Here is a 26,611-nt window from a genome sequence, read left to right on the forward strand (position 1 = left end):
TATATATATACACACACACACACAGAAAAAGTATACAATTAAAATAAATGAAATATACTCAAAAACTTGTGTAATAATAATTTTCTTTTTCGACACATAAGGTTGCAGGAATAAAATAATAAACACACGAAAATTCTTAGGGATACTTCCTTGTGAAGATAGAATATTATTTTAATATTAAAAAAAAAAAATATTTGATCAAAGAACTCTGCTAGTAAGTAACAATAAATGAAATATAGTTAAACAAATTTCTTTAAAAATTTAATAACAAATTGTCTAATAATTTAAAATTTATTTGTTACAATTTTGTGTGTATATTTCATTTTTTGTAAATTAAATATAATGTATAATATATATACATGATGAATTGCATTCCATACAAAATTGAGTAGACATTTGATTATTGTAAAAGAAAATTCTAACACGGATATTTTATCATAATACAAATTTCGCTTTTCTTTAATCACAGTTCATAATTTAATATCACTGGACGGAATTATTAATGCTGATCACACTTGCATACATATATTTATTGAATACATTTATAAATATTTATGAATATTTTGTAGATGTTGATGATTATAGTATTTATAAAAAGGCATACAATTTCCTCAAAAAACATGGAATAGTGTACTATTACAAAATTCCAATTTACAAAGTTACTATAACTATGTAATGTTATAGTAACAGTGATGAAGATGTTGTTTAAATTGTTTTTAATAAAATTAATTAATTGAAACAAATTTTTCATAATATTTAAGTTAATGTCAACTCAATTTCGTTAGTATCTATGTGTATTGTCCATTGAATCCAATCTTGCATTGACAAATATTTCATTTATAATTTCATTTATAACTGGAGATATAAAAGAAATTTTAAAGATTCACTTAATATTTTTTTATTATTGTATCTTTCACTCTTAGATTCTATAATTTTATGGAATTTAAAGAATCTGAAGTATTTATAGTATTGTGATAACTTATTGCTTGGTCCTTAATGAATTATACAAAAATTGTGAAATACTCTTGAAATATTATTATATATTAGATATATAATTTATACATTTATCTTTTATATATGTATATTTATAAGAAAAATATAAAAAATACGACACTTCTCTTTTTATGTTTTTTATCAATCCAAGAATTTTTTTGTCTTTTTAGATATTGTAAAAAATGAGTTTGACCAGAACTTTTGAGCATTAAATATTATGGAGCATACTTTTTGTCTACGTTTAAAAAATACTTTTTAATTACACCTATATTAATATAAAATTTACACTTAAGAGATATTTAAATTTGCTTTTTTAATTTAATGTTACAAATTTTTACTAACCAGCAGAGCATCATGATTTTGATATTTCTAATGTATTTCTAAAATACATGTTATAAATCACTATGATTACCATACCATGTAAGTTTTAATAAAAAAAAAGATATGAATACAAGCTTTGGAATGTTATTAAAAATGGTTATTCATCACCAATTTTTCTGCTTTCAAATTCTGCAGAAATTGGCAACAATTATTGTAAAGATTCCAAAGGTGTCAAAGATTTAAAAAATTTCGATTTTTATTCTATACCATTTTATATTTTCTAGATACCGTTACTATTTTTAAAGCATTCTGAAATGTGCGCGTCAGATATAAACGATTATTAGGAATAAATTATTGGCCCCTTTTATATTAAGAAAATGTTACAAGAATAATTCTCCTTATTTTTATTACAATAATTTAAAGTATTCAAGTATTTCTAAATGTACTGCGCACAAGATGTTAAATCTCGCTAGAAATTTGGAACTTGAAAAAACATTCATAATTTCTCTTTAAACATTTCCTTATCAAATATCTTATTCTTATTCTGACCAAGTTGATGACTTAACGTTCTTTAACTCACGACTTTCCGAAGAGTCAACTGTTGTCTCGTGTAGAAGTTTCTTGACATTTTGTTTTCTCTTATTGAAATTAATTTGCCTATTTTCTACAGGATCACTATACATGTTTGAGACGTTTCGATTTAAATGAAACTTACGACATAACACTTTAACAGTTAACATGCTAAAAGCGAAACCCAAAATAACGCCTGCAAGTACATCCCACCAATGATGTCTATTGTCGCCGATCCTCGTTAATGAGCATATCACAGTCCACATGGATATTATACATTGTAACCATGGTTTTAGAAGAAACGTCCGATCTGGTAAACGACGTTGTAAGTACCACTGCGACAGAAAAATATACTTAAAGATATGAAAAAGGAGATAGGTGCACATAATATTATTGTATAAATATACGTACCACAAGAAAAGTAGTTGTAAACATGGAAAGAGCAGAATGGCCAGATGGAAATGATCTACTAGAATCTGAGACAAACCACTCTGAATTTTTTGTATTTGTACATGTATATTTTGCCACGTATCTGAAATGAAATGCAAAACTATATTATATTAAACGAGAAATCATGATCAAAGATTGCGATTAGTCGTGATGTGCAATAAAGAAAAATGCTTACTCATTCGTACAATTTACAGCTTCTCGTGGCTTACACGTGTCTAAAAAATGTGGTCTTGGTTCGCCGACCAGAGTTTTTATGACATTACATATAAAAGTTAAGCCAATTAATCCGATTGAATAATGACCATACCACAACCATATTTGTTTTGCTCTCGAACCAGCGCATCCTATTTCTGCATCATAGCTATCTGCAGAGTAAGATGCGAATTCGGATAGCCATATCTAAAAAAAAAAAAATAAGCGAAATGTTACAAAGTTAAAAAATTATAGAGAAAGTAATAATTAATTACAAATAGAATAGTATTATATAGAAACGTATGTAAGTAAAATTTACATAAAGATATGCACATGTAACGCTTTGTTAATATGCACTAAAAAGAATTATTTTTTATTTAATTAGATGATGTTTATTTAAAATATTGTATATTCAAAATAAAATTGTTTATCAATTTAAATTTTCATTAAAATTACATTTTTACAAATTCTACATATATTGTGTATTGAGCGATTATTATTGAACACTATTGTAATTATACATACCACTAGTATCGGTATTAGAAAAGATCCACCGATCAAAAGTGTGATAGAGATCGTATCTCCCATGAATTTGAATGAAATTTTCGGATCATTGCAATAAAAGCCGATATACTGTTGCGGAATTGTCGCAAATTCCAATATTGCCAGTAGTATGATAACTGAAACATACAACAATAAGATTAAAAATTAGAGACTACAACTTCAGACAACAAAGAGACTGATAAAAAATATTTATTATCATATTTTGTGCATAAAACATTACAAAAAATTTTATATTATATCTCTGTGTAAAAAATTTATTTTAATTATTTTCTATAAAAGCATTTTGTTAATAAAACTATATATATATTTATAATAGGTAAGATAATATTCAAACATTATTTGTTTTTAATCAAATTGTCTTAATAATTTATTTAAAATTTGATACTTTATTTAGAATAACTGTTGAATATTGTTGATATATGAATGTTTTTATTTACTTATTGTTATTATTCTTTATTTATTTATCTTATTAATAAAACCAACATATAAAATTTCATTAATTTACTATTGATTTCTTAACTTTTGCAACTCGAATTTAAAACAAATGTAAATAACGAATATTAGAAACATTACTTTTTGTATACAAAGATCTTAGTTTTACTCTGACTATAAATTGAACAGATCACATAAAAACATATGAGACAGTGATAAGAGATATCGTATGACTGATATGAAATATACTTTATTTCAGTTTCAGGAAATAAAATAACTACATGCATTTTAAAAATTGATAAATTACTTGAATATTAAAGATATTTATTTTTATTTTATTTGAAGCAAGTACTCGTTTCTAGGTAGGTAAAATTGATTTCACTGCAAATAATCACGTTTTTAATAATAAAGCGATTTTATATCAAACTGAATATATTACAAAAAATAATACTACATTAGAACAAGTTTTTATATATTATATAAATATAATTAATTAACGATGTAATGATAGTTAACATGTTTGCAACAACTCGGCAGTTTTATAAATATTTAATTTTTACGTCACAAGTCAAATTTTCTCATTACAAGACATAAAGAAAAATTTATCGATTCTTTCATTTTCATTTTAAATTTATTTAAACTAAAAATTTAAACTTCTATGTTATATTTTAAATTTACTTACAACTTACAATTATTCTAAATTTATTTAAAATTTGAGTCGCACAACTAACAATTATCAATTCTCGTCAAATCATCAAAACAAACATATTCTCGTGTTTCACAATCGTAGATGAGAATAGTGAATCATTACGTAAAAATATCTATGTCAAATATCAGTCAATTTTCCGCATACTCGTTAAATACTTGCACGTGTACGCAATGTGCTCTGTTAACTATTCCAGGTACTTACAAAAGCTGTACATGTATCGTGAAGTTATCAACTTAGAATCTTTCCACCGTGGGACTTTTCTATATTTTTCATCAAATTTGCCCATAGTATATAGAGCTGACACGTGATCACAAGCAATCAACGCAACAGAGTCAGTGAGATAAGAATGACAATACAAAGAAGGAATGAAGGAAACGAAACGAAACTAAATGAGACGATAAGAAAGAACGAACGAAAAAAGAAAAAGATTAAAAAGGAAAGAGAAGGAAAATGAGGGGAAGAGCAAAGAACACCCTTGCTTCAAATACCAGCTGAGGTGTCACTGGCGGTACTGTCCGTTTGCTACGTGTGGCAATAGTTAAATATTCAGCTTGGACGCATGCGTATAACTCCCGCGATTGCATCGTACATTTCGATGAACAAGCACTTTTTCTTCTGCTAATATGAACACATGATTGAACAAAACGTTTGAATTGCCAAACTTTTGAAAATATGAATTTTCCGACTTGCGTTCGTTTAAATTTTTTTTCTTCTATTTGACGAGATAATTATCTACTCTCAACATATTTACGCCATTTTTTTAACTTCCTGTATATATATATATTTTTATATTTTTGTATATATATATATATATATATTTATATTTTTAACTTCCTGTATATATATATATATGCGTACGTGTTAAGATGTACACAATACTGTACATAAAATTATACTATACACAATGTGTATGTATTATGTATATATGCAATATTGTTAAATATATACGTTAAATTTAATATTAAATATTATTAAAAATTGCTCATGAAATTATTCTGATGTAAACATTACGTATTCAAGTGAATTTTTTGAATCTTTGTTGTTTAACTCTAATGTTCAACGTCCAATAAAATGGTAAAAAAAAAAAGAAAATCGTACACTAAGTTTCAAGGAGTAGTTCAAAACCATTGATAGATCTCGGTCAGAAAAAAATTTTTCAACATTTTTAAAAACATTTGAATCTTAATAATTTTCGAGAATTCTTACTATTCCAGCCGCTGTAAAAACATCTTCGAAAAAGACAAACTTAGAACTATTAAAGTAAAGACTTTGCCTTTTAAATGTAAAAAATCAAACAGATGTTCAAAACATGAAACAGTTTTTCATCGTAACCGATTCAGAGCTTTTATGCTCTTGATTTTACATTATACATACACGGAGAAAGAGAAATACATGCAATTATAAAACGAAAATTTATTCCCGACTATAAAACGCGGAAGCGGTTTGTTGACTGTGGTATGAGAACGTATGACAGCGAAAAGGAAGTATAATACAATGTAAATCGGAAGTATAATATAACATAAAAATAAATTTGACTTATTATACTTTTAAAATTTCGTTCAGAAACAGGAGATAGATAGATAACATTTATGGAGAAGATTTACAAATTCGGAAGAAGATTCAAAAATTACGAAATAATATGAAAAAAAATACATATATAATTTCAACATAACGGTTACGATAAAAAAAACCGTCTCATTAATAGTAATATATATATAGATTAACATAAATTAACATAGTTAAAAATGGTTTATCAGACTAAACACTTTTGTAACAGTAATGAATTCATGCATATGTATTTCTTTATGTATGTATTCCATTTACCAATTACTCACGATTATATTTATTCTTGTAAATCATTGTTCGTGTTTATTATTCATAGTTTCAGATTTGCAAATGTAGACTTTGAGTATTTCCGTGAATAACTGTTACTATAAACGGGTAATTTTGCCACTCCAAAAAAAAAAAAGCTTCGATCTAAAAATAAAATCTAAATATAATTTAATCTAATCTGAATCTAATCTAATTTAATCAATTTCGAAGAAATTTTTGATTAAAATTTAATTTCTAAATCTAATTGTCTTAACTGTCTTAAAAAAGTGACAATTTTAGAAGGCAAAGGAGATTTCAACAGTTATCCATTTTTCATTATGCATGTTTGTCCATAATAATCTATTAATATATATATATATATATATATATATAGTGCATTCCAAAATCTATGGAAATTGTAACAAATAAATTCAATGTACCAAAATCATACAAACGTGTGTACGTGTATCAGAATTGATCTTATAGCTGAGTTAGCTGTTCTTTTATTATGCTAGTTTGTTTGTCTGCCTTTACAGAAAGCATTTAAAATAGATGCTTCTGCATAAATAGAAATCGATCTAAATGTCTTATCTCTCTTCGCCCATTCAAACCGTCAGCTATTGTTCGACATGCGCTGTCGGAGAACTTTAACGTTATCTATTAGTGTGTTGGCCAGAAACTTCAAGACATTTCCAGACATATTACATAATAGGAATCCCAAAATCTCGACAATCGAAATAATCAGTTGACCGGATCTATGTTAAAATATCATTGATTAAAATATTATTTAGCATATGTTTTTATCTACAATCTTTATAACAAGCCTAGTTCAATCATTTGGAAAATGATAAAATCTTTTGTTCCCCTCTGTTCAATTTTACTGCTGTTCAGTCATCCTTTGTAACAAATCTAATTAATCATATTCAATAATAAACGACACTTCCCTTCTGCTCAATTTTGGTACATTTTAGACTTGTTAAATAGACTTAAATAGACTTTTAATTCCAATGCGGAACTCATGTTTAATTCATACCGAATTGGTAAATCGGAACAAATTTTCCTCTCTAACATTGGAAACAAATTTTCAAATAATTGCACCAACCAGATAATACAGTCATCAATTTAAACGTTAGGACTGTTGAGGCCGTTGCCATTTAAGGATTAAAACAAAATGTATCCTAATTAGTAGAATTTTACATATTTCTCTCTTTTTTCCTTTTTTTTTTTACAGTAATGCAATTTATTTTATTACAACAACACAGTTCATTGACGTTTCACCGCATCAAGTTATTTAATGCCGGCACGCCCGGAAAAATTCTAAGCAGACGGTCGACTCATACAGTATTGTGTTACATGGTTCGTGGTTTTCCAGCCAACTCTCATTGCATGCACGATTCGTTCCTAGTTATACGTTTAGTTAGGTGATCTATTTGATATGTTAAATGCGAACTGGGACACTAGGTAGGTGTACAAATTTTTGATGAAAAAAATGGAAAGAAACGTGGAAATGCAGTAAAATGAGTAATTTCTCATTTATCATTCACAGCCGTGTAAAAGAGAGTGAACAATATGCACTTTGGCGTAATTAATTAACAAGCGAGTGATTTCATTGTAAACGCACGCGAAATTAATCAATGCAAATGCAAATTCTCTGGTAAAAATGGAGTTGATTGTACGATGAATGTGACGATCAAATGAAGAAGAAAAGAAGCATATTTCACAATTTCATTGCAAAAATATGCAAGATTAAGCAATACAAAGATTAAGCAGTACAAAGTTTATATTGATCTTTGGATTGTTCAGTCCGTGCTAGAATACCGATAATCTAACATATTTGAAGTAATATCAGAAATTTAAAGAGGGCAACATATATTAGAATGTACCTGATAAATATATTAGGACAATATTACAATTTACAACAAATATATATCAAATATATATATAAATGTATATGCTTGAAGGTGAAAGCTTTGTCACGTCCTCTTTGTTCATTACTTTCAGATGTTTAATCTTCGGAAGATGTTTAATCTTCGAATGTAATTATTAGGAGGGAAAGAACAGAAACATATTCGTACCTGATAGAGCGAGCAACACGTCCAAGAGGAACACCCAATGTATGGTATTTTTACAGATACTCATGATCTTCTCAGAGACGGTTCGTGTTGTTATTCTGTCCGTATTGTCCAGGATCTCCTCCAACGTCACCGTACTGCAATGAGTCAGTTGTTCCGTTGATCTCTGGAAAAAGAATTGGTAAAGAATCGGGGAAACTTCACTCTATAGAACGAAACTCAACAATAACGAAGCCGCGTTGGTGTCTTCGGCTTTTTGGAAGATTAAATTCGGAAACTTTGAAAACCAGAAAGTAATCACACGTGAAAGTAAATAAAATAAAATTTTGTCTTGCAATCTCGCTTTATATCTCAGAATTGTTTCGAACATTATATGAAAAATTTGCCGATTAAAACTAATTTTGATTCTCTTATATGTAAGAGAATGGATTATTTGATACATATGTCGATAAGATACCGTAACAAATTATCTTATTTATTAGTAGACATCAAACAAATATGTTTCTACCCTTTTGTTTACGTATATTGTAACAAATATTGTAACAAATAAAATTGGAGGATTATTATTTTTAATAATAGTGTAACATGTCGAGCATCCCTTTTTATCGATTATATAATAGAATTACAATTGAATCGCATACGATAATAACAATTTATACAATTGTAACGAAGTTAATCATCACAGATATATGTACATTAATTTAAATTCAATTATCATCATAAGTACTTTGCATGGTATCAGCCAGTCACAGGTATCATCAACATTTCTTATTTCGATAATTTAAATATAAATTAGTGACTATCAATTGTCATTTGACCTTACTTCTAATTACAATGTCTACAATAATTTACAAGAGTATGCACTTTACTAGTAAAGAAAAAAGTAATTGAAATAATGTTCGTCATTGCTACGGAAAAGTATAACGCGAATAACACGAATAGGCGAAACTAATCTTTTAAATATTTGACATAATTTCTACCTGTTATAATTAAAAGTTAATTTCTAATTAAAAAAAAAAGAGAGAAATTATATTTTAGCCTTATATTGTTCAAGACTTTAAATATGCAATTCTGCAGTGTATTCGGAGAATAGTAACTTTTCACATTTATTTAACGGGATTAGTCGAAACGTTCGTCAACCTAAACGTTCGACCGTTCGATCCTAAAGGAGTTCAGCAAGCCTTACGTGTACTTCTTCGAACTCAAAACGATTCTTTTTGCCTTTTTTGATCTTTTCCTATTTCCTAAAGAAAAATAACCGAAGAAAATGTGATTTCATAAAAGGAATCAAACGAACAATTCCATTCGAACCACATACTCGCTGCATTACTATTTCAACTATACCGCGTATTACAGACTGTAAGAAGAAACAGTTCTCTTTTACGTTTTTTAATGTTAAATGATATTACACTACGGCGTTTATTTAAAAAAAAAAAAAACACTAAATTAAAATAAATATGAAAAACTTTCCCCCTCGAAGTTCGAGCATCGAATCACTTACATTTAAAATTCCTTTTCGTTTTTTTCTCTCCAGTGCAAAGAGCTTGAAATTGACAAGTATGTCTAAAAGATTCATGATTGAAATACGGTCATGCGCCAATAAAAAATGCCGCCATTAATTAGGTCGAAGCTTCGAAAACCTCGATTAATGACACTTGATTGAAAAACGTGGTAGCACATCCGCATTTTCAGAGGGGAAGATAAGCATTTTTTAACTCAGCTATTGCTATTAAATTAATTAGGGGAGGGGAAAGAGAAACCTCGAACGTAGGAAAATAATAGTTCGCATAGACACACGCTGTTCAATGTACTCTGGACTTAATTTTGATCGATTCTATTAATTATCCTGTGTTAACCGTGCTTTAGGTCTACCTCCCAGAAACCTAATTTTAATTTTTGCTTTATATAACAATACACATTAAATAATTGCAAGCATTAATTGATACATTATGTACATATATGTATTCTGTTATATTTATATTTATATACCAAATACAAGATAATATACGAACCTTGTTATTAAGACAATACTTTACTTGTACGGAGCACCTTCGAGTCGAACACAAAAATTCCAATCTTCAGTACACCGTGTGTTAGATACCCAATAACAATTCTATCGGTCGAAGGAAGCAGATATACTTCATGATAAAAATTTTATCAATATCGTTATCAATGTATACGTATAGTATTTACAGCAAGTAAGTGTTGAATGTTTTATGAGGAGGCATCAAAATCAATGAAACGAATAAATTTTCGATCAAGTATACATGTTTTAGAAATTATTCACAATTATTCTGCCACTTCTTACAACGATTATAACAGAAATACCTGAAATTTGTGTAAAGCAAAGATAGATGAACAATACTAATATGATTAACTTTTCAGCGAGAGCCGATAAAAAATTTATTTCCAACTTACAAGACAGATATTTATGACTAGTTTCGGGTGTAGTGGTAATTATTGAAAACAACAGTTTGCATCAATTAACATTTACATGGATAATCGGCAGAATTTTAAGCACTTCTGTCATGGTTTTTTTTATTCAAATTACGGCTTCATAAATTACAGGATAAAAGTCTGACCTCGTAAATTGAGGAAGAAGAAGACGAGACAGATTCGTCATTGTACAATTTTGAAACAACGAAGCCTCAACGACAATCCCTAAAGGCACTTTTTAACTTTCTCGCATCGCAATCATCGAGCAAGCACTGAAATTACGCGTAAGAAAACCTCAAGATACTTGGAACTATGTCCAACGGCACACGTCGCTTTGAAAAGAATTGCAAAATAAGAATTGAACAGTTGGAACAATTTTATACGTATGGAAGGGTAACAATTAATTGGTAAACAATAACTGCCTTTGCGTTCGAGCTCAACGACACATTTTTCAGAACGAAACAAAAGAAAGAAAGTACGAAGCAGTTGCTAGTTCAACTCGAAGCAACGTCGAAACACAACTGGCGTACCTCGTCTTCAATCAACGACTTCCCTCGCAAGCTCGAATTAAATGTTCTACACACCCTCTCGACCCCCTCCTAAAGACCCACCAATGAAAGGATTCAACACGTGTGGTGTGGTTTAACACAAACGTTTCGATACCACCACCAAGACGCACGGTAAGAGATCCGAAACTAAACGACGTTAGAATTTTGTTCAGACAATTTTGGCCAAATTATAACAGCTTAGTAAGTAAAGTACAATAAAACTTCAGTCGTAACAAACCAATCACTTTATGCGGTATATAACTTTTCGATAATTATATGTTATATATTTATAACGTAGTTATATTTATATATTTATGATATATTTATAATATAACGTAGTTATATTTATACATTTATAATATAACGTATATAATATATATATAACGTAGTTATATTTATATATTTATACTAAGCTATATTATTTATATATTTATATATATATTTATAACGTAGTTTTATATTTTATAATATAAATTTAATATTAATTTAATTTTACAACATTTGCGGTACGCGTATTGTTTATACTCTGCAAAAATTCTGAAAAAAACAATTATTTTATTTTGACATTGATACTGAAAACTTAATAAGTATTAAGTCATTGCAATATTATTTCGAAGAAAATGTCTTTATACTAATAAATATAACTTTTTCTCATATTCTTCATTTCTTTGTTTAAAAATAACCATAACTGTACGTGGATTAGAGAAATGTATGTCTGTTACATACGATACAAAAAGCTATGAATTGCAATTATATTTTTCAGCATTCGAAAACCAATCATTCAAGCAGAATTCATCTGTTTGCAAAAAATTAAGAGTTCTGAATTTATGATACTATTTTTTATTGCAACAGGTTATTTAAATTTATAACAAGACATAATACATGAGCTGCTAGTATCGTACAATTTAAGAGCAAGGGTAAATTATTCGCTGACCTTTAGTATCGCGTCCCATGTAATATCGAGGTATAAAGTACAGTGTAAAATTTGCAGTCGATGCAATAAAATGCCTAACTTTAGAAAACTGACAGAGAATTGAAACTAAATTTTGTTTTTTTAAATCAAGATTATGATCTCAATGTTAGATAAATGATCAATAAATAATTACCATGATGTACTTGCGAGATTTATTCGCGCAATTCTTCGCGCACCCACGTGATTTGAAAAATCACAGAAATGATATGCCAACTCGAGTTGAGTGGCTGTTAATTGTTTTAAAAACTTTAAATTAATTTAAAATTATTTAAGTTAATTGTCTTAAAAATTATCATCGTTCATCTCAAGGCATGTAAAATTACATACCTACATACAATGAACATTACAAAGCTGACTCAAGAGATACGTATAGCTATGTTGCACCTGGGCCACCTCGTGGCGAGACTGCTGTTCGAACCACGAGCTAATAATCTGTGCATAGTTTAAGATGCGAGATAATTCGATTGAGCCAGTTATCGGTTGAGACCCTCTCCCGGTGCTCGTACGAAATAACATCCGATACAGAAAGGGTTGTAAAGAATCGAGGAGATCGTATAGTATAGTATGTTGATATTTGTCGATGTAACATTTTCCAATTCAACTCTATATGTAGCTCAGATGAATTCCTCGCTTAACCGTTTCCTTTTTGAACAATCTGTTACTTCTGAGTTTGATAAAATCTATTTGTTTTTTATTATTCGTCAATGTCATAAGCTCAACGTGTATATACATATACATATATATATGTGCGTCTTTAATAACTGTCGACGTAGTGTCAAGAACAACATCAAGGTAACTTATATTCATGTATCATATTTTTTCACATTGTAAGATATATAAAAGTAAAAACGTAATTTCTCTTGAATACAATAAATTTCATTTTAAATATTTATTAAGATTAATGGACATTGAATTAGTTCGAGTTTCTTATTCACCTTATATATTACATGTATAAGCGTAGAATGAAAAAGGAATATTTATTCTTATTTTATATAAAAATCCATGATTTAAATTTACCGCGCCTGTATGTCAATGCGAAATGTACAAGCGAAAATGCAAATTAACCGTTAACAACGCTGTGTCTTCCATTCAATTTTGTATATTGTATATTAAATCAGCAATTTTAAAAAAAGTTCAGAAACATCTTAATACAATTTAAAATGAAAAATTGAAAGATGAAAATGATGGAAAAATAGCTTTGTACATAAACTCAGTTTCAAATAATCTAAATATTATTGAAATATTTTCATTCGAGCAAAAAAGAAAAAAAAATGAAGAGAGTGTCTATGTCAACTGTATCTCTAGATTTCTGTATTCTGTACTCATGTTACCGAAACTTTCATAAACATACATATTACATGCCAGAAATTTTTACATTGACATTTGCATATAAGTCGCTCTCTATTTCCAAGTATAAATACACAAAAATCTATAAAAAAATACAGATATCTTATCAACAAATGTGCTGTCAGCTAAGAAAATAACTCACTCAAACTTTGATTAATCTTTATTCATATTGTTAGATTCTAACCTGCATTGTCCACGTGTAGAATTGATTCCTCGGCTGGTGAATAATTCAAGAGGACATCATTTACAAAACATTGCAAATTAACTGTACATTCGCAGCATACATTGGCATTAATTACAATACACGCGCGAAATAGAAATTTATACAGATATAATTGTTGAATATGTATATGTCCCTGACTGACAGCTCACTGACGAACATTGCTTTATATACTGTCATTGATGATTCAGCCGCAGAGTTTAGAATAGTAGAGGGATTAAATTATTTAAGAAACGCGAATTTATGTCTTACTCGTAAAATATCAGCACGATATGAAAAATTTAAATAGTATAGTAATAAATATAGTAATATATAGAAAAATTTAAATAGTATAGTAAATAGGTATAGTAATAAATATCTCGTTCTTTTCATTAAACCATTGTAATTTTTATTGTCTACGTTTCATATTCTGTAAATAAATAAAAAGAATACAAAAATTCCCTTTTTGATATTATAATGTTCTTGATATTTCAATTAATGTATGACAATATTTTTTGTACTTAAAATATATGTATGTAACATTAAGATCCATAAATTGTGAACGTGTTGCAATAAACAAACTAATTTGAAATTTAAAATTGTGATATTGATACTTCCTTTGTAATTTTTTATAATATTGTTTACATAAAAATGTAACTCTTTTTTTACATAACTTATATTACCGATGTACTTGGTAATTTCTTATCCAAAGCCAAAATCAAAAATTGTCAGTTATGACGAATACATGTTTACAAACAATGCAATCGTCATAACAAAGATTTAACCTTAATTAATACTTTATAATATAGAGTAATATTATTATTATAAAGACAATTAAATCGTTAGAGAAAGCTATAATAACGTAAATATGTTAATTTTATATTGCAATTAATACAAATTTACGAATGTTTCTTGATTTTTTAAATTTGCGTCTGATTTGCTTGTTGATTTATCATTACATATATACATTTAATATAAGTGTTTTTTTTATTTGCTTCATTTTATATTTAATTTGACTTATTCTTAATGAAAGTGCAATAAATACATGAAATTTTTATTAGTAACTTGTGCATCTAATATATTTGTGTATGAAATATAATTAAGATACAACTGTATTAATTTTTTATTTAAAATTAAAATATATAAAAAATATAATTTAAAATATAAACAATTTTTTAATTCGTTATAATAATAACAAATTGCGTACTATAAAACTCACGAAATTCAACAAGAAATTATCATATTCATTTTTTTATACTTTTTTAAGTTTCAGATTATTTTTACAATGACTTTATACGATGATATTCAAAAAGTAAGAAAAATACCTCAGACAGATGAGAATGTTGTATTTATACGTAGAGAGGACTGTGATACAGTTAAACGAAATCCAAAATTAAGGAAACTTAGACCTCCACGAAATGAAAATGTTAGTAATTTTATTGCTTCAGTACATTCAAAAATAAATATCATTTTTAAACACGTAGTTTAATTGAAACAAATAAATGACAATATAATGTAATCAAATAACTAGAGATAATAGCAATTATTAAGCAACTATACAAATGAAGAAATATTTTAATTATTTTAAATGTTTGCAGCTATATGATTTTGATACTAGCAGTAGTCAAAGCTCTGCTCTACCTCAAGAAAATATCTTGCGGGAAGATGAAATTGCATCCTCTATTTTAGCAGTAAATATAATGTATTAACTTTGACTATTAAATTGTAGCAAATACATAGGATATGTAAGCAGATTTTTATTTGTAGGCAAATTGTGGTATTAACTACTCGAATGAAAAACTTGAAGAAAACTGGAAAATTAGACAAAGGGAAGCTAGTTTATATTCTAATACTAGTTTCAAGAACGTACAGTCTGATAATTGTGATAAAAATTTAACTACAGAAGTTAGTAATGAAAATACCAAGACTGAAGATAAAGACGATATTGAAAATGTTGAAAGTATTTTAAAAAAATGTAGACTTAATAAAAATGCAGTAGTTAGAGGGCTTTTAAACAGTCAGAAAATATCAATAAATGACTTATATGTACCAAATGATTCCACAGACATTAAAAAAATGCTGGTTAGTATAGAGTATTATCTTAAATTATCTACTTTTATCATGATTATTAAATAATATAACACAATAGGATGAAAATGTTCCTTCATCAAGTCAAAAAAATGATGCGAGACTTGTTCAATGCCCGGAAGCCTCAGAAGTATTTGTTCCATCTTTACAAGTTGCACCTATAGCTGAAGATAAATATAAAAATATTGACTTTACTGTACCACACATAGGTAAAAAAAAAGCAACTACACCATTACAATTTTATGTTAATATGGATGATTCTGAATTCAATTTTGTAAAAACGGGTACAGTGAAAAAAAAAATGCAATTAAACAAAAATAAATAATTTAATTTTATTATTGATTTTTTTACATAAATTCTGAATATTAAAAAAAATTAAATCAAAGTATCTTTATTGTTATTTTTTTAATTTAATAGTATCAGTATTACATATTTTTCAAACAATGGATTACTTTATGTTCCTGCATTTTAATGTAGAGATTTCTGTTAAGAAATTTAAAGTTATGTCTTTGTAATAAATGATATATTTTTATACATATTTTTGCAATAATTACATATGAAATCACTGAATATTTAAGTTCTGTGTATGATTTTATATTTTTCATACTTAAAAAATGTTCAAATAATTTTTTCAAAATGTATTTTAATCTTATTCGATAATTAATTAGATTTTTTCACATTATAAGGTTAATTTTTTATGAATTAAGTAATAAGCGTCATATAAGATATTGCAGAGAATAAAAGGAGTTTGTATATAGCATTTTTTTAATGATTAAAATTGTTACAATAAATACTTTTTCATATTAATATCTAAATTATGTATTTTAGATTTCCTTATGCAATTTAAAAATATATTTTTTAATTAAATTTAGAACATTATTATAATAGTGGTTTGATATATTAAAATACACTGAAAATAATATTTATTGTAATTTTAATAATTCTAAAATATTTAAGTTCTTAGAAAAGTAATATATAGTATCCTACGACCCATAGAAAACCAATCGGGAAGTGATTGAGAGGTAATTCTACATGTGAAAATGAATTGGAAAGGAAAAATAAAATTTTTTTTCCGAGGCTTCGAGAAAATCGATTTAAATATTTCTTAAGTTACACTTAAATTAAATTAATTTATAATAACTGAATAAAAATAAATAATTTAACAATAATGAAAATTATTCTGTGTAAACAAATAAACGAAAAATCTGGAATACAATTTTTTCAGAAGACGTTTTATTTCTGAGAAAATTCAAGTTGATAATTTATCAAGTACACGTATAAAACAATTTTTAGCGAAATATATTCAAAATCTCTTTTCTTGAAAATGATACCTTAAAATTTTCCATACTTTTCATTTATTTTTCCATATGGAATATCTTCATGACATTACTCGTGTCTTTCCAAAACGGAATTAGCCAAATTTAAGTATATTTAATAAATTTTCAAATTCAATTTTGTTTGAAAATAAAAATTTTAATGAACATTTTATTCTTTCTTTTCTATTTATTTTTACTAGTAGACTTATTTCCCAGTCGGTTAGTCACGAATCCTGTATAATAAATAAAATTAAATTTTATAAAATAATTATACAAAAATTAATTATTTATCTTTAAAATAAGATTAATTGAATTGAATTTGTAAAAAAAATATTACTTTTAATTTTACTTGTTTAATTTGCAATGAATTATTTTTTCTACTTACATTTTTTTGTAATAAATAAACTATAAAAGAAATAAATAATTTATTTTTTTAAAACCTTAAATATAAATCATATATCTGAAATGAAACTAAAAAGTTTTCAATAAAAGGAATTGATCAATTTAATTCCTCGAAAGTTTCATTTATATATATAAGGTCATAAAATAAAATAAGTTAATGCCACTAATTTTTATTATTTTATTTTATTAACTATTATTTACATTAGTAAATTTATCGTTTGTCAGGAAAGTAGTTAAATAATAACATTTTTAATTTTATCTTAAAGGTTTGTCCATAGTATTTTAAAGTTTTATTTAATAATACTTCCTTAAATATATTTTTATACATTCTGATACAAAATAATATAAATATTTATTACAAGTAGGTTATTTTAGTATTGTAGCTTTGCATAAGATACACATTTTATTGAACAGAAGTAGCAATCAAATGGTATAAGAGTAGTTTCTGTTGACTTTATAGTATTTGCTATTATATTTAAACTAAATCTTACAAATTTTCTTATATAACAATGAAAACATGCATTACCACAGACACAATATTTTGCTTCATCTAAATATTTTACTAATGTGAATGGAATTATGCTTGCGTCATATGAGCACCTGTGCAAAAAAAAAGCACATTGATATGTCTACACATAAATTAAAATAGACATATGTACATATGTTCCTCTTTTCAATCTTGTTATTAGTTTTTAAGTCAAAATTAAAATAAACTGTTTAAATTATATATTATACAAACCTTATTTTCAGAAATGACCTGGCTGCACATTCAGTTAAACTCGGAACATCTATTTTACACATAGAATATGAATCTACAAAAGGAAAGTCATTATTTGATACATCTAGTGAAATAAGATGTAAATTCCTCATACTTCCAGGTAAACAATGCAAATTATTTTTTGATAAATCTAAATATTTCAAATTATATAACTTTCCAAGACTTTGCGGTAAGTAAGATAACATATTTTGACTAACTTTCAAATTAACAAGGCTGCCAAGCTTTCCAATTTGTTCTGGTAATCTTTGTAACTGAATTAAAAAGAGAAAAACATATCTAATAACAAAATAAAGATAAAACTTATAATAAGTATTTTTTATAAAATATGAAATGGTCACATACCAAATTATTACTCATGTCCAATAATTTTAAATTCGATCTTATAGCAATTTGATCTAACCATGTCCATTTTAAAGCTTTATCAAGTCGATTTTGTGATAAAATAAGTTCTTGTAGATGCTGTAATGTGCCTAATTCCTTTGGTAAAGATGAAATCTGATTGTTAGATAAATTCAAAACTTTTAAGCTCTGAAGTTTTAAAATTTGTCTGTCAAATGACTTTCTATTTAATCCTACTAAATATAATTCTTCAGTTGTCCTTGGAAAACCTTCTAAAGTTGGATACTCAGAAGATTTATTAACCACTACTTTAATCTTTGGTAAAGAACTCATACATTTTGGGTTCAAATTTGAAACAGCAAGAACTGATGGATTAATGTTTTTAGTTAATGTGAGTTTTAAGATATGAATAAAACTTTTAAGTTGAATTTTGTCAGATTGAATAATTAAATCATGAGGTGGTTGTATAAAGCGAATTGTAGCTTTTCCTTCATCAATAAATGTTGTATATACTTTATCTATATTATTATTAACCTGAAAGGGTACATATAAAATTTTTCAACTTTCTTTTAAAAAGATACGTATTTTAAATAACATCTTATTAGATATATTATTTTAATTTGCAGATTATATGCACGTATAAACAATTTACCTTATATTTAGTACCCAGTTTATTTTGTAATGTTTGCCAAAGAATATATGTCTCTGTACTTTTTATTGTTTGTCTTCCAATTACTAAAATAGAACGTTGTGATCTCCTCCTTATCACATTTGTTACAGATAATCTGTTATTCACTTCTATATTGCAATGAAGTTTCATTTTAACAGGTATCCTATAAACAAGATACAAAGCTGTCTTATTATTTTTATTATTTTATTACTTCTATGTAATTTTAATATTACTTAATACGTACTTGACTACATTTTTGTAAATATATTTTTTAACTGATGACAATAAAACATGAACAAATTGCTTTTTTCGCGTGCAAAGCAAAAAACAATTAAATACATGGAAATACTATTATTAAGATGTATATATATGTAATTAATTTCTTACCAATCTAACCTATTAATTTTAATATATCAACTACAAATAAAATTCAATATTTTTAAAAATATAAATACTGAAACTATTCAGTATTAAATTCGCTTTTAATTTAAATAAATCGCAAAGTATTTATAAATCAAAATAAGATATCTCACTGTCGGGTCACTAACTGAAAAAGAAACTCTGACAAAAACATTCTACGGCGGGAAAATAAATATAAGAAAATCGTTAACCATTCTGAAAAAAATCATCAGCATATATATAAGAATGTTTTCAGAACTACATTCAGAATCTAAATTGAGCAGATCAACTATAAAAGTATATTATTATTTTAAATAAATTTTAATTGTTCTAAGAGTAAATATATTATATATTAAAATATATTCATAAATTTATTAATGTAATATAAAAGTTATATATATATATAAAGTATTAATGTATATAAAAGTTTTAAATAGTTACTGGTCACGTAAGTTACTGATGTTTATTAATTATATTTATGTACATATTTATATCTTTTTAAATTATTCACTATATGGAACAAGTAAAAGGAACATGTACAATTTATAAAGAAAGATTGTTTAAGAATAATCTAGATTGTTAATTTATTTTAGATTTATTTTATTATCTTATTTATACTTCAAATTTCCATAAATATTTATGCTGTAATAATAACATAACAAGTGATTAACATTATTCTGTTTAATAATACTTAATATTATTATAATATTACCACACAAGAAATTAAATAATAAAAACATTTGTAGTCCACCAAATTTTTTATATCATTTTACAATAAGCATCGTTGCATTCAAATCTAATCATCAATCAACTACAATGGATGAGTTTTCTGAACAATTTGGTAAAAGAAAACGATTGAACTATAATGTGATTAATGGAAAAGAATTACAGAATTCTCAATATATTGAAACAGAAAATAATATGATATTGGAGGATGAGATTGATAAAATTGAAGAAATTTTAGAGAATTCAGAAATAGATGAAGACTATTTTGATGAACATCCTGTAAAAAAAGTTAAAGTTGAAGATACTATAAGTTTACCAATATTTGAAAAATCATATGAATATATGCGTGTTAAATGTAAATATTGTTGTCAAACTGACATGAAAATTTATCAGGGTCATCCAAATGGTGCCTTAAATGAAAATAGTGCTTTAATTGATCCAAAATTACATTTATTTAAAGATGAAATTTCTTTTATGCATGAAAATGGCCATTATCCTAAAACTAAACTAACTTGTTTTAGGTAAAATTTTCTTGTTTTTTGTAAATAGTTTTATATATCTTATAAAAAAAATGGAAAAACTTTATTAATTTTAGTGTTTATGATAAAGATCATCATTTATGTGCTTTTGACACTGGACTTATAGAAAAAAAGGTACAGTTATATTTTTCTGGCTATATAAAAAGTATTTATGAAGAAGATGCATCACCTGAGGGTGGAGTACCAGCAAAAGATGTGGGTCCTATAAATAGGTGGTACATATCTCGTTTTGATGAAAGAAAAGAATTGATACATGTAATTTTCATTACAAACTCTTGTGAATATATTCTAATGGATCCATCTGAAGAATATGCTCCTTTTATGGATGTTTTAAAAGAAAAAATATATATGAGTAACTGTGTTATCAAGTTTCTTTTAGATGATATTAATCTTAGCTATGAAGATTTGATCAATAAACTTCAAGTAATTTAAATACAATATTGAAGAAGTTATAAGAAATACATTTTATTTTATATCAAAGTAATATATTGTATAATTTCCACAGACCATAGAACTACCAAAAAACATGACAAAATTCACTGAAAATTTTTTACTAAAACATGTAGAATTTATATATCATCAAATATTATTATTTGATAATTCTACTTCAGCGATAGATCTTACTAACAGCCCTTGTATGCAAGCATTAGCAAATTTTGTAGCTATAGGTATTGATTTTGATCTATCAGAAAGTCCAAATAAAAAGGAGCGAAAGAGAAAATCCGAGAATGAGTATCCGGAGAATACTGAAATAACTGCTACACAATTAGTTAAGGATATATTTGGAAATACTAAATTAACAATACAAGTAAGCTTGAATTTTTAAAATTAATACATATATAATAATGACAAATAATTATTAACCGTTTGAATCCCAAGGAAAAAATCTTGTTGAAAAACGCCAAAAGGCACGATAACACTAATTTTAATGAAGTCGAAAAACGGCTCTTGTTTTATTTATGTCCGATGTGCTTTGATAAACATAAATGTCAAAATTTAATTATTTATCAACTGAAATACTGTTTGTTTTTAAAATTAAAAATATTTTTAATTTATGATATATTAGTTCATGATTTATATCAGTATTATCATACAAGGTACATCGAAATAACAAGCGGACAGGGGGCGCAAAAAAATAAGAAAAAAATATAAAATAAAATGTTTTGATTTTGTTTTCAAGAAAACTAATTTTAAAGATTTATCAAGTATATTTGAATTTAGTTAATTTTAGATGTGATAGAAAAGAATAATTTTACTCTACGTGTAAAAATAACTAAGAAAAATAGAATAAAATTTTTTCATTTAACTTCATTTTCTAGAAAATAGACTTTAAATATGTTTCGTTAAAAATTGTCTACACATGTACTTGATATGTCTTCAAACTCGATTTTCTCAAAAACGAAACTTCAAATTAAAATATTCTATTCTGTCGTCTGTCTTGTATATGTATGTTGTACAATGCAATCTATATATTAGTACTATTAGTTTATAAATACTTTTAGTTTTTATTAAATAAAAATAATGGTAATTAGGAAAGAATGTATCAAGTTAGGCACGCTGACTTCGGAAGAATCCAAACGCATTAATAGTAATCGCTCAACGCGAGTAAATATAATTAATCTTTTTGATACGAAATTTGAACAGTGTGACCGCGCTGCATGGCACGCAAACGGTTAATAATATATAACTATATCTAAAGAATATATATGTCTTAAATAATAAATATAAATAAGTTCTATTTAATTATACATATATATATTTTTTTTTATATTTTTAGGAACCTGAAATAGAAATGAAGAATACAAAAAGAGGAAGACCGAAAAAGGTTTGCATTAAAAAATCTCCAAATATGACTATTAAAGAAATATTGTTATATTTTTATATGTTCTTTTACTATTTATACATGTTATATATATATAAATATTTCTATTCCAAGACTGAAGAAGCAAGCAAGAAAAAAATTGTTAAGGAATTTGAAAAAGATATTGTATGGATAGGAGATCAAATTATCAGTGATAATCTAAAAACATTTTACAGATCTGTTAAAATAAGTGATGAAAAAATAAAATTAAATGATTACGTACTTGTAGAACCAAAAAGTCAAGCAGTTCCATCGTATGTGGCTAAAGTTATTTACATGTGGGAAAATACAAATGGTATAAAACAATTTCATGCAAATTGGTTGTATAGAGGAAACGATACTATTCTTAGAGAAATATCAGATCCCACAGAATTATTTTTAAGTTATAATTGTGATGATGTACCACTTAAAGCTGTCAGATCTAAATGTACTGTTATCTTCAAAGATGCATCAAAAAATTGGACTGAATTATGTAATATATTTAATATTTGATTTAGTTTTTGATACTAATATTAAAAGAAAAAATGTTCTTGACTTTATAATTATAGGTAATACAAATTTAAATTTTGAGACTAAAATGAAAGATCTAGATGGTAAAACATTTTTTTATCAGAAACGTTATGTACCTGAAGCAGTTAGATTTGAAGATCCTTTACCTGATTTAAAATGTCCTTATAAAAAGAATAGTCATAAATTTTGTCCTGCTTGTGCACATTTATGGGCAGTAGAACAATTCAATATACCAAAGGTATGTAATATTAGCACTGTTCATTTGTAAAGGTTCTATTTATAGTGATGTTATATATGTATTATAAATTGTCAATATGTTATTTTATATATTTATTTATGATATTTATATCTTTTTATATTTGGAGGTATATGAACGAATAGAAGAAAAAAATAGCAAAGAAGTTATTTATGGTTTAGTAAAATATAAGGGAGAAGATTATAGAGTTGGAACAAGTGTACTCTTACAATCAGATATTTTTAGGTTTAAACATAAAATTTTGTACCAAAAGCCAGAATTGAAGGACATTGTAGATGAAGAAATGTATCCCGAATACTATAAAAAATCTTTTTCTTCTCATAGGGTTAAGGTCTTTGATCCTTTTTGTATAGGATATATAAATCAAATATATACTATTACAAACGATGTGTTAGTTTCACCATATGACATTTTTATTAAAGTGAACAAATTATATAGACCAGAAAATACACATAAAAATTTTACATTAGTAGAACAAGCAGATATAAATATGGTTTACTGGAGTGATGAAGGTATATAGAAAAAAATTTTATGTTCTTATGAAATATGTAAAACATAGATATAAACTTTTGCACATACAACACACTATAAATTATAAAATGTAATTTTGTAGTGTATGATATCGAATTTCAAGAAGTTATCGAAAAATGCTATCTTACTTATTCTGGAAATTTGAACCAAACTATTGAGGAATGGTCTGCTGAAGGACCAAATCGATTTTATTTTAATGAGGCTTATAATGCACAAAAAGAAATGTTTTATGAACCACCACATCATGCCACTCGCATTGGTAAATATAAAAATAAAGACGATTTAAAGTTTAAAGGCAAAAAAACAGTGGAGGATGAAAAAACATTATTTGCAAGTAGACCTATTAAATATGACAAAATATCAAAAAGATTAAGAACATTGGATGTATTTGCTGGTTGTGGTGGTATATAATTCTTAATATTTTTAGCATAATAAATTAACAAAAAAAGGAGTTTAAATAATAGACAGATTTATTTGAAGGATTATCTGAAGGTTTACATCAAGCTGGTGTAGCTGAAACTCTTTGGGCTATAGAAAAAGATAAAATACTTGCAAATGGATTTTGTTTGAACAATCCTAATACAACAGTATTTATTGAAGATTGTAATATAATATTAAAAAAAGTCATGAATGTAAATAGTTTTGTATAATTATGATTGTATGTGACATTAATATAATTTACAATTTTAATATTATACTTTTTTTTACTAGAGAATGTAACAATTATTATAATTTTAGGGTGAAATAGCAAATGAAATTGGCCAGAAATTTCCTCAAAAAGGGCAAGTAGAACTATTGTGTGGTGGGCCACCATGTCAAGGTTTTTCTACAATGAATAAGTTTCGTTCAGCAGACTCTACAGTCTTAAAAAATTCACTGATTGTTACATATTTATCATATTGTGATTACTATAGACCTAATTTCTTTATAATGGAAAATGTTCGATTTTTCGTATATTTTAAAAAGAGTATTGTTCTAAAATTAACATTACAATGCCTAATTCGTATGGGTTACCAATGTACATTAGGTATTCTTCAAGCTGGAAGTTATGGAATACCTCAAATCAGACGAAGGTTGTCATATGTATTGAATATATTTTATAATAATTTTATCATCATTTTTTAATATTTCATTTTATCATATTAATATTTCACTTTATCATGTAGACTAATAATACTAGCTGCTGCACCTGGACAAATACTTCCAAAATATCCAAAACCTATACATACTTTCAACGATAAGATATATGTGGCGGTTGAAAAAACACCGGTAAGTGATATTTATCGCTATAACAGAACCAATAACATAATATAATAGGTAAATAATAACATTTATAACTTAAACTATTATATCATTTTAATTACTTAATATTAATATGCTACACATATTTCAGTACGATATATATTATGGTGAAAATTCAGCACCATTTAGAACACTCACTGTTAAGGATGCAATATCTGACTTAGCAGAAATTGAATGTTTTGCAGAAGAAATGCCATATCCAAATGAACCAATATCACATTTTCAAAGAAAAGTAACAATTCGATAAAAATATTTTAAGAGAATAAAAAACTGATTCCTTCAAATTTATAATCTGTATAAAGTTATATTTTTTCAGATGAGAGGAAAACAACCATTATTAAGAGATCACATATTTAAAAAACTAACACCTCTTAATGAAGCTAGAATAGCTCATATTCCAATTGATGGTGATTGGCGTGATTTACCAAATATTATAGTAAAATTAAGAAACGGTACTTATACTAACAAATTGTAAGTAAAATATGATTTTTCAAACTTCCTCTTATGATTGACGATATACAACTTCAATTTTTTATTTAAGAAAATATACTTATGATGATAAAAATTATGGAAGAAGCTCTACAGGAGCATATCGTGGAGTATGTCGTTGTTGTACTGGAAAAGAATGTAATCGTCAAGATAAACAACTTAAAACTTTAATTCCATGGTCTCTGGTACATTCTAGAAAAACGAAACATAGTCAATATAGTAGAGTACAATGGAATGGATATTTTGCTTCAACTATAACACATATGTCCCCTATATTTTGGCAGGTATCAAAAATTATTTTAAATTTAGTTATAAAATAATTATAATATAATATTTGTCATATGAATATATAATTAAAGTAATTAATTTAATTTTCAAGGGTAATGTATTTCATCCAGTACAAAATCGGCTACTATCTGTACGTGAATGGGCTAGATCTCAAGGATTTTCTGATTCTTTTCGCTTTTATGGTCATATAACGCATAAGATACAGCAAATTGGAAATGCAGTTCCTCCTCCACTTGCTCTGGCTATTGGTCTTGAATTAAGAAAATGTATAAAAAATGAAAATGTAATAACTGAAACTAGTATAAAAATAGAACCAGAAGTTAATTGATATATTGAAATATATAATAAAAATGAGAAGAACATTAATGATAAATTTGAAGGATTAAAAAAAACGAATTTTAAAACGAATTGTAGTTTAGTTCAATCATCTATGTTATTATTGAAAGTTTAGATATAGAAATACTTTTGAATTCTATGCCATTATTTTTTAAATTATATA

The 26,611-nt window shown here is 26.2% G+C and overlaps 4 protein-coding genes across 10 annotated transcripts; 2 read left to right on the forward strand and 2 right to left on the reverse strand.

Moving 5' to 3' along the window:
• Window positions 1-1,823: 1,823 nt before the first annotated feature.
• LOC122527384 (phospholipid phosphatase 1-like) lies at window positions 1,824-13,897 on the reverse strand. Of its 3 annotated transcripts, none has more exons than XM_043651517.1 (6): window positions 13,604-13,897; window positions 8,119-8,281; window positions 3,052-3,206; window positions 2,510-2,733; window positions 2,296-2,416; window positions 1,824-2,219 (listed from the first exon to the last, which is right to left on the reverse strand). In XM_043651517.1, exons 1-6 carry the CDS (start codon window positions 13,607-13,609, stop codon window positions 1,854-1,856), a joined length of 1,035 nt encoding a protein of 344 aa, XP_043507452.1. In that variant the 5' UTR covers window positions 13,610-13,897; the 3' UTR covers window positions 1,824-1,853. The 3 variants fall into 3 exon arrangements, with proteins under 3 accessions (XP_043507452.1, XP_043507454.1, XP_043507453.1); XM_043651519.1 differs by lacking the exon at window positions 13,604-13,897 and adding an exon at window positions 10,128-10,390; XM_043651518.1 differs by lacking the exons at window positions 8,119-8,281; window positions 13,604-13,897 and adding an exon at window positions 4,433-4,848.
• Window positions 13,898-17,790: 3,893 nt separating this feature from the next.
• On the reverse strand, window positions 17,791-19,774 carry LOC122527383 (leucine-rich repeat protein 1). 3 transcript variants are annotated; one of them, XM_043651516.1, is made up of 5 exons: window positions 19,756-19,774; window positions 19,194-19,374; window positions 18,545-19,075; window positions 18,164-18,453; window positions 17,791-18,024 (listed from the first exon to the last, which is right to left on the reverse strand). In XM_043651516.1, the coding sequence occupies exons 2-5, from the start codon at window positions 19,359-19,361 to the stop codon at window positions 17,796-17,798; spliced, it is 1,218 nt and encodes a 405-aa protein (XP_043507451.1). In that variant the 5' UTR covers window positions 19,362-19,374; window positions 19,756-19,774; the 3' UTR covers window positions 17,791-17,795. The 3 variants fall into 3 exon arrangements, with proteins under 3 accessions (XP_043507451.1, XP_043507450.1, XP_043507449.1); XM_043651515.1 differs by lacking the exon at window positions 19,756-19,774 and adding an exon at window positions 19,599-19,617; XM_043651514.1 differs by lacking the exon at window positions 19,756-19,774 and adding an exon at window positions 19,456-19,592.
• On the forward strand, window positions 18,227-26,466 carry LOC122527379 (DNA (cytosine-5)-methyltransferase 1-like). Of its 3 annotated transcripts, none has more exons than XM_043651500.1 (14): window positions 18,227-18,302; window positions 21,565-21,683; window positions 22,653-22,700; window positions 22,812-23,208; window positions 23,285-23,484; window positions 23,612-24,014; window positions 24,116-24,436; window positions 24,514-24,665; window positions 24,772-25,106; window positions 25,200-25,302; window positions 25,427-25,567; window positions 25,652-25,806; window positions 25,877-26,108; window positions 26,204-26,466. In XM_043651500.1, exons 3-14 carry the CDS (start codon window positions 22,668-22,670, stop codon window positions 26,438-26,440), a joined length of 2,709 nt encoding a protein of 902 aa, XP_043507435.1. In that variant the 5' UTR covers window positions 18,227-18,302; window positions 21,565-21,683; window positions 22,653-22,667; the 3' UTR covers window positions 26,441-26,466. The 3 variants fall into 3 exon arrangements, with proteins under 3 accessions (XP_043507435.1, XP_043507436.1, XP_043507437.1); XM_043651501.1 differs by having other exon boundaries at window positions 25,877-26,104; XM_043651502.1 differs by having other exon boundaries at window positions 24,116-24,292.
• LOC122527390 (DNA (cytosine-5)-methyltransferase 1-like) lies at window positions 20,227-21,986 on the forward strand. The gene is made up of 4 exons (XM_043651546.1): window positions 20,227-20,857; window positions 20,932-21,298; window positions 21,381-21,644; window positions 21,942-21,986. The coding sequence occupies exons 1-4, from the start codon at window positions 20,427-20,429 to the stop codon at window positions 21,984-21,986; spliced, it is 1,107 nt and encodes a 368-aa protein (XP_043507481.1). The 5' UTR covers window positions 20,227-20,426.
• Window positions 26,467-26,611: the final 145 nt, after the last annotated feature.

The sequence above is a fragment of the Frieseomelitta varia genome, unplaced genomic scaffold (assembly GCF_011392965.1).
Source record: "Frieseomelitta varia isolate USP_RPSP 00005682 unplaced genomic scaffold, Fvar_1.2 scaffold_216, whole genome shotgun sequence".
Classification (NCBI taxonomy): Eukaryota; Metazoa; Arthropoda; class Insecta; order Hymenoptera; family Apidae; genus Frieseomelitta; species Frieseomelitta varia.

What these genes read in the sequence shown, in the direction of transcription:
- LOC122527384 (XM_043651517.1), bottom strand. An exon ending in TTCTAATACCGATACTAGTG is followed by an intron (nt 2,734 to 3,051) that starts GTATGTATAATT and finishes TTTTTTTTTTAG; the next exon opens with ATATGGCTATCCGAATTCGC. An exon ending in TTACAACTACTTTTCTTGTG is followed by an intron (nt 2,220 to 2,295) that starts GTACGTATATTT and finishes TTTCTGTCGCAG; the next exon opens with TGGTACTTACAACGTCGTTT.
- LOC122527383 (XM_043651516.1), bottom strand. Translation starts at nt 19,361, where the DNA reads ATGAAACTTCATTGCAATATAGAAGTGAATAACAGATTATCTGTAACA. An exon ending in AACTGGGTACTAAATATAAG is followed by an intron (nt 19,076 to 19,193) that starts GTAAATTGTTTA and finishes GTACCCTTTCAG; the next exon opens with GTTAATAATAATATAGATAA. An exon ending in AGGTCATTTCTGAAAATAAG is followed by an intron (nt 18,025 to 18,163) that starts GTTTGTATAATA and finishes TTTTTTGCACAG; the next exon opens with GTGCTCATATGACGCAAGCA.
- LOC122527390 (XM_043651546.1), top strand. Translation starts at nt 20,427, where the DNA reads ATGGATGAGTTTTCTGAACAATTTGGTAAAAGAAAACGATTGAACTAT. An exon ending in ACTAAACTAACTTGTTTTAG is followed by an intron (nt 20,858 to 20,931) that starts GTAAAATTTTCT and finishes TATTAATTTTAG; the next exon opens with TGTTTATGATAAAGATCATC. An exon ending in AAATAACTGCTACACAATTA is followed by an intron (nt 21,645 to 21,941) that starts GTTAAGGATATA and finishes ATGATATATTAG; the next exon opens with TTCATGATTTATATCAGTAT.
- LOC122527379 (XM_043651500.1), top strand. Translation starts at nt 22,668, where the DNA reads ATGAAGAATACAAAAAGAGGAAGACCGAAAAAG. An exon ending in ATACCTCAAATCAGACGAAG is followed by an intron (nt 25,107 to 25,199) that starts GTTGTCATATGT and finishes TTTATCATGTAG; the next exon opens with ACTAATAATACTAGCTGCTG. An exon ending in TGTCCCCTATATTTTGGCAG is followed by an intron (nt 26,109 to 26,203) that starts GTATCAAAAATT and finishes TTAATTTTCAAG; the next exon opens with GGTAATGTATTTCATCCAGT.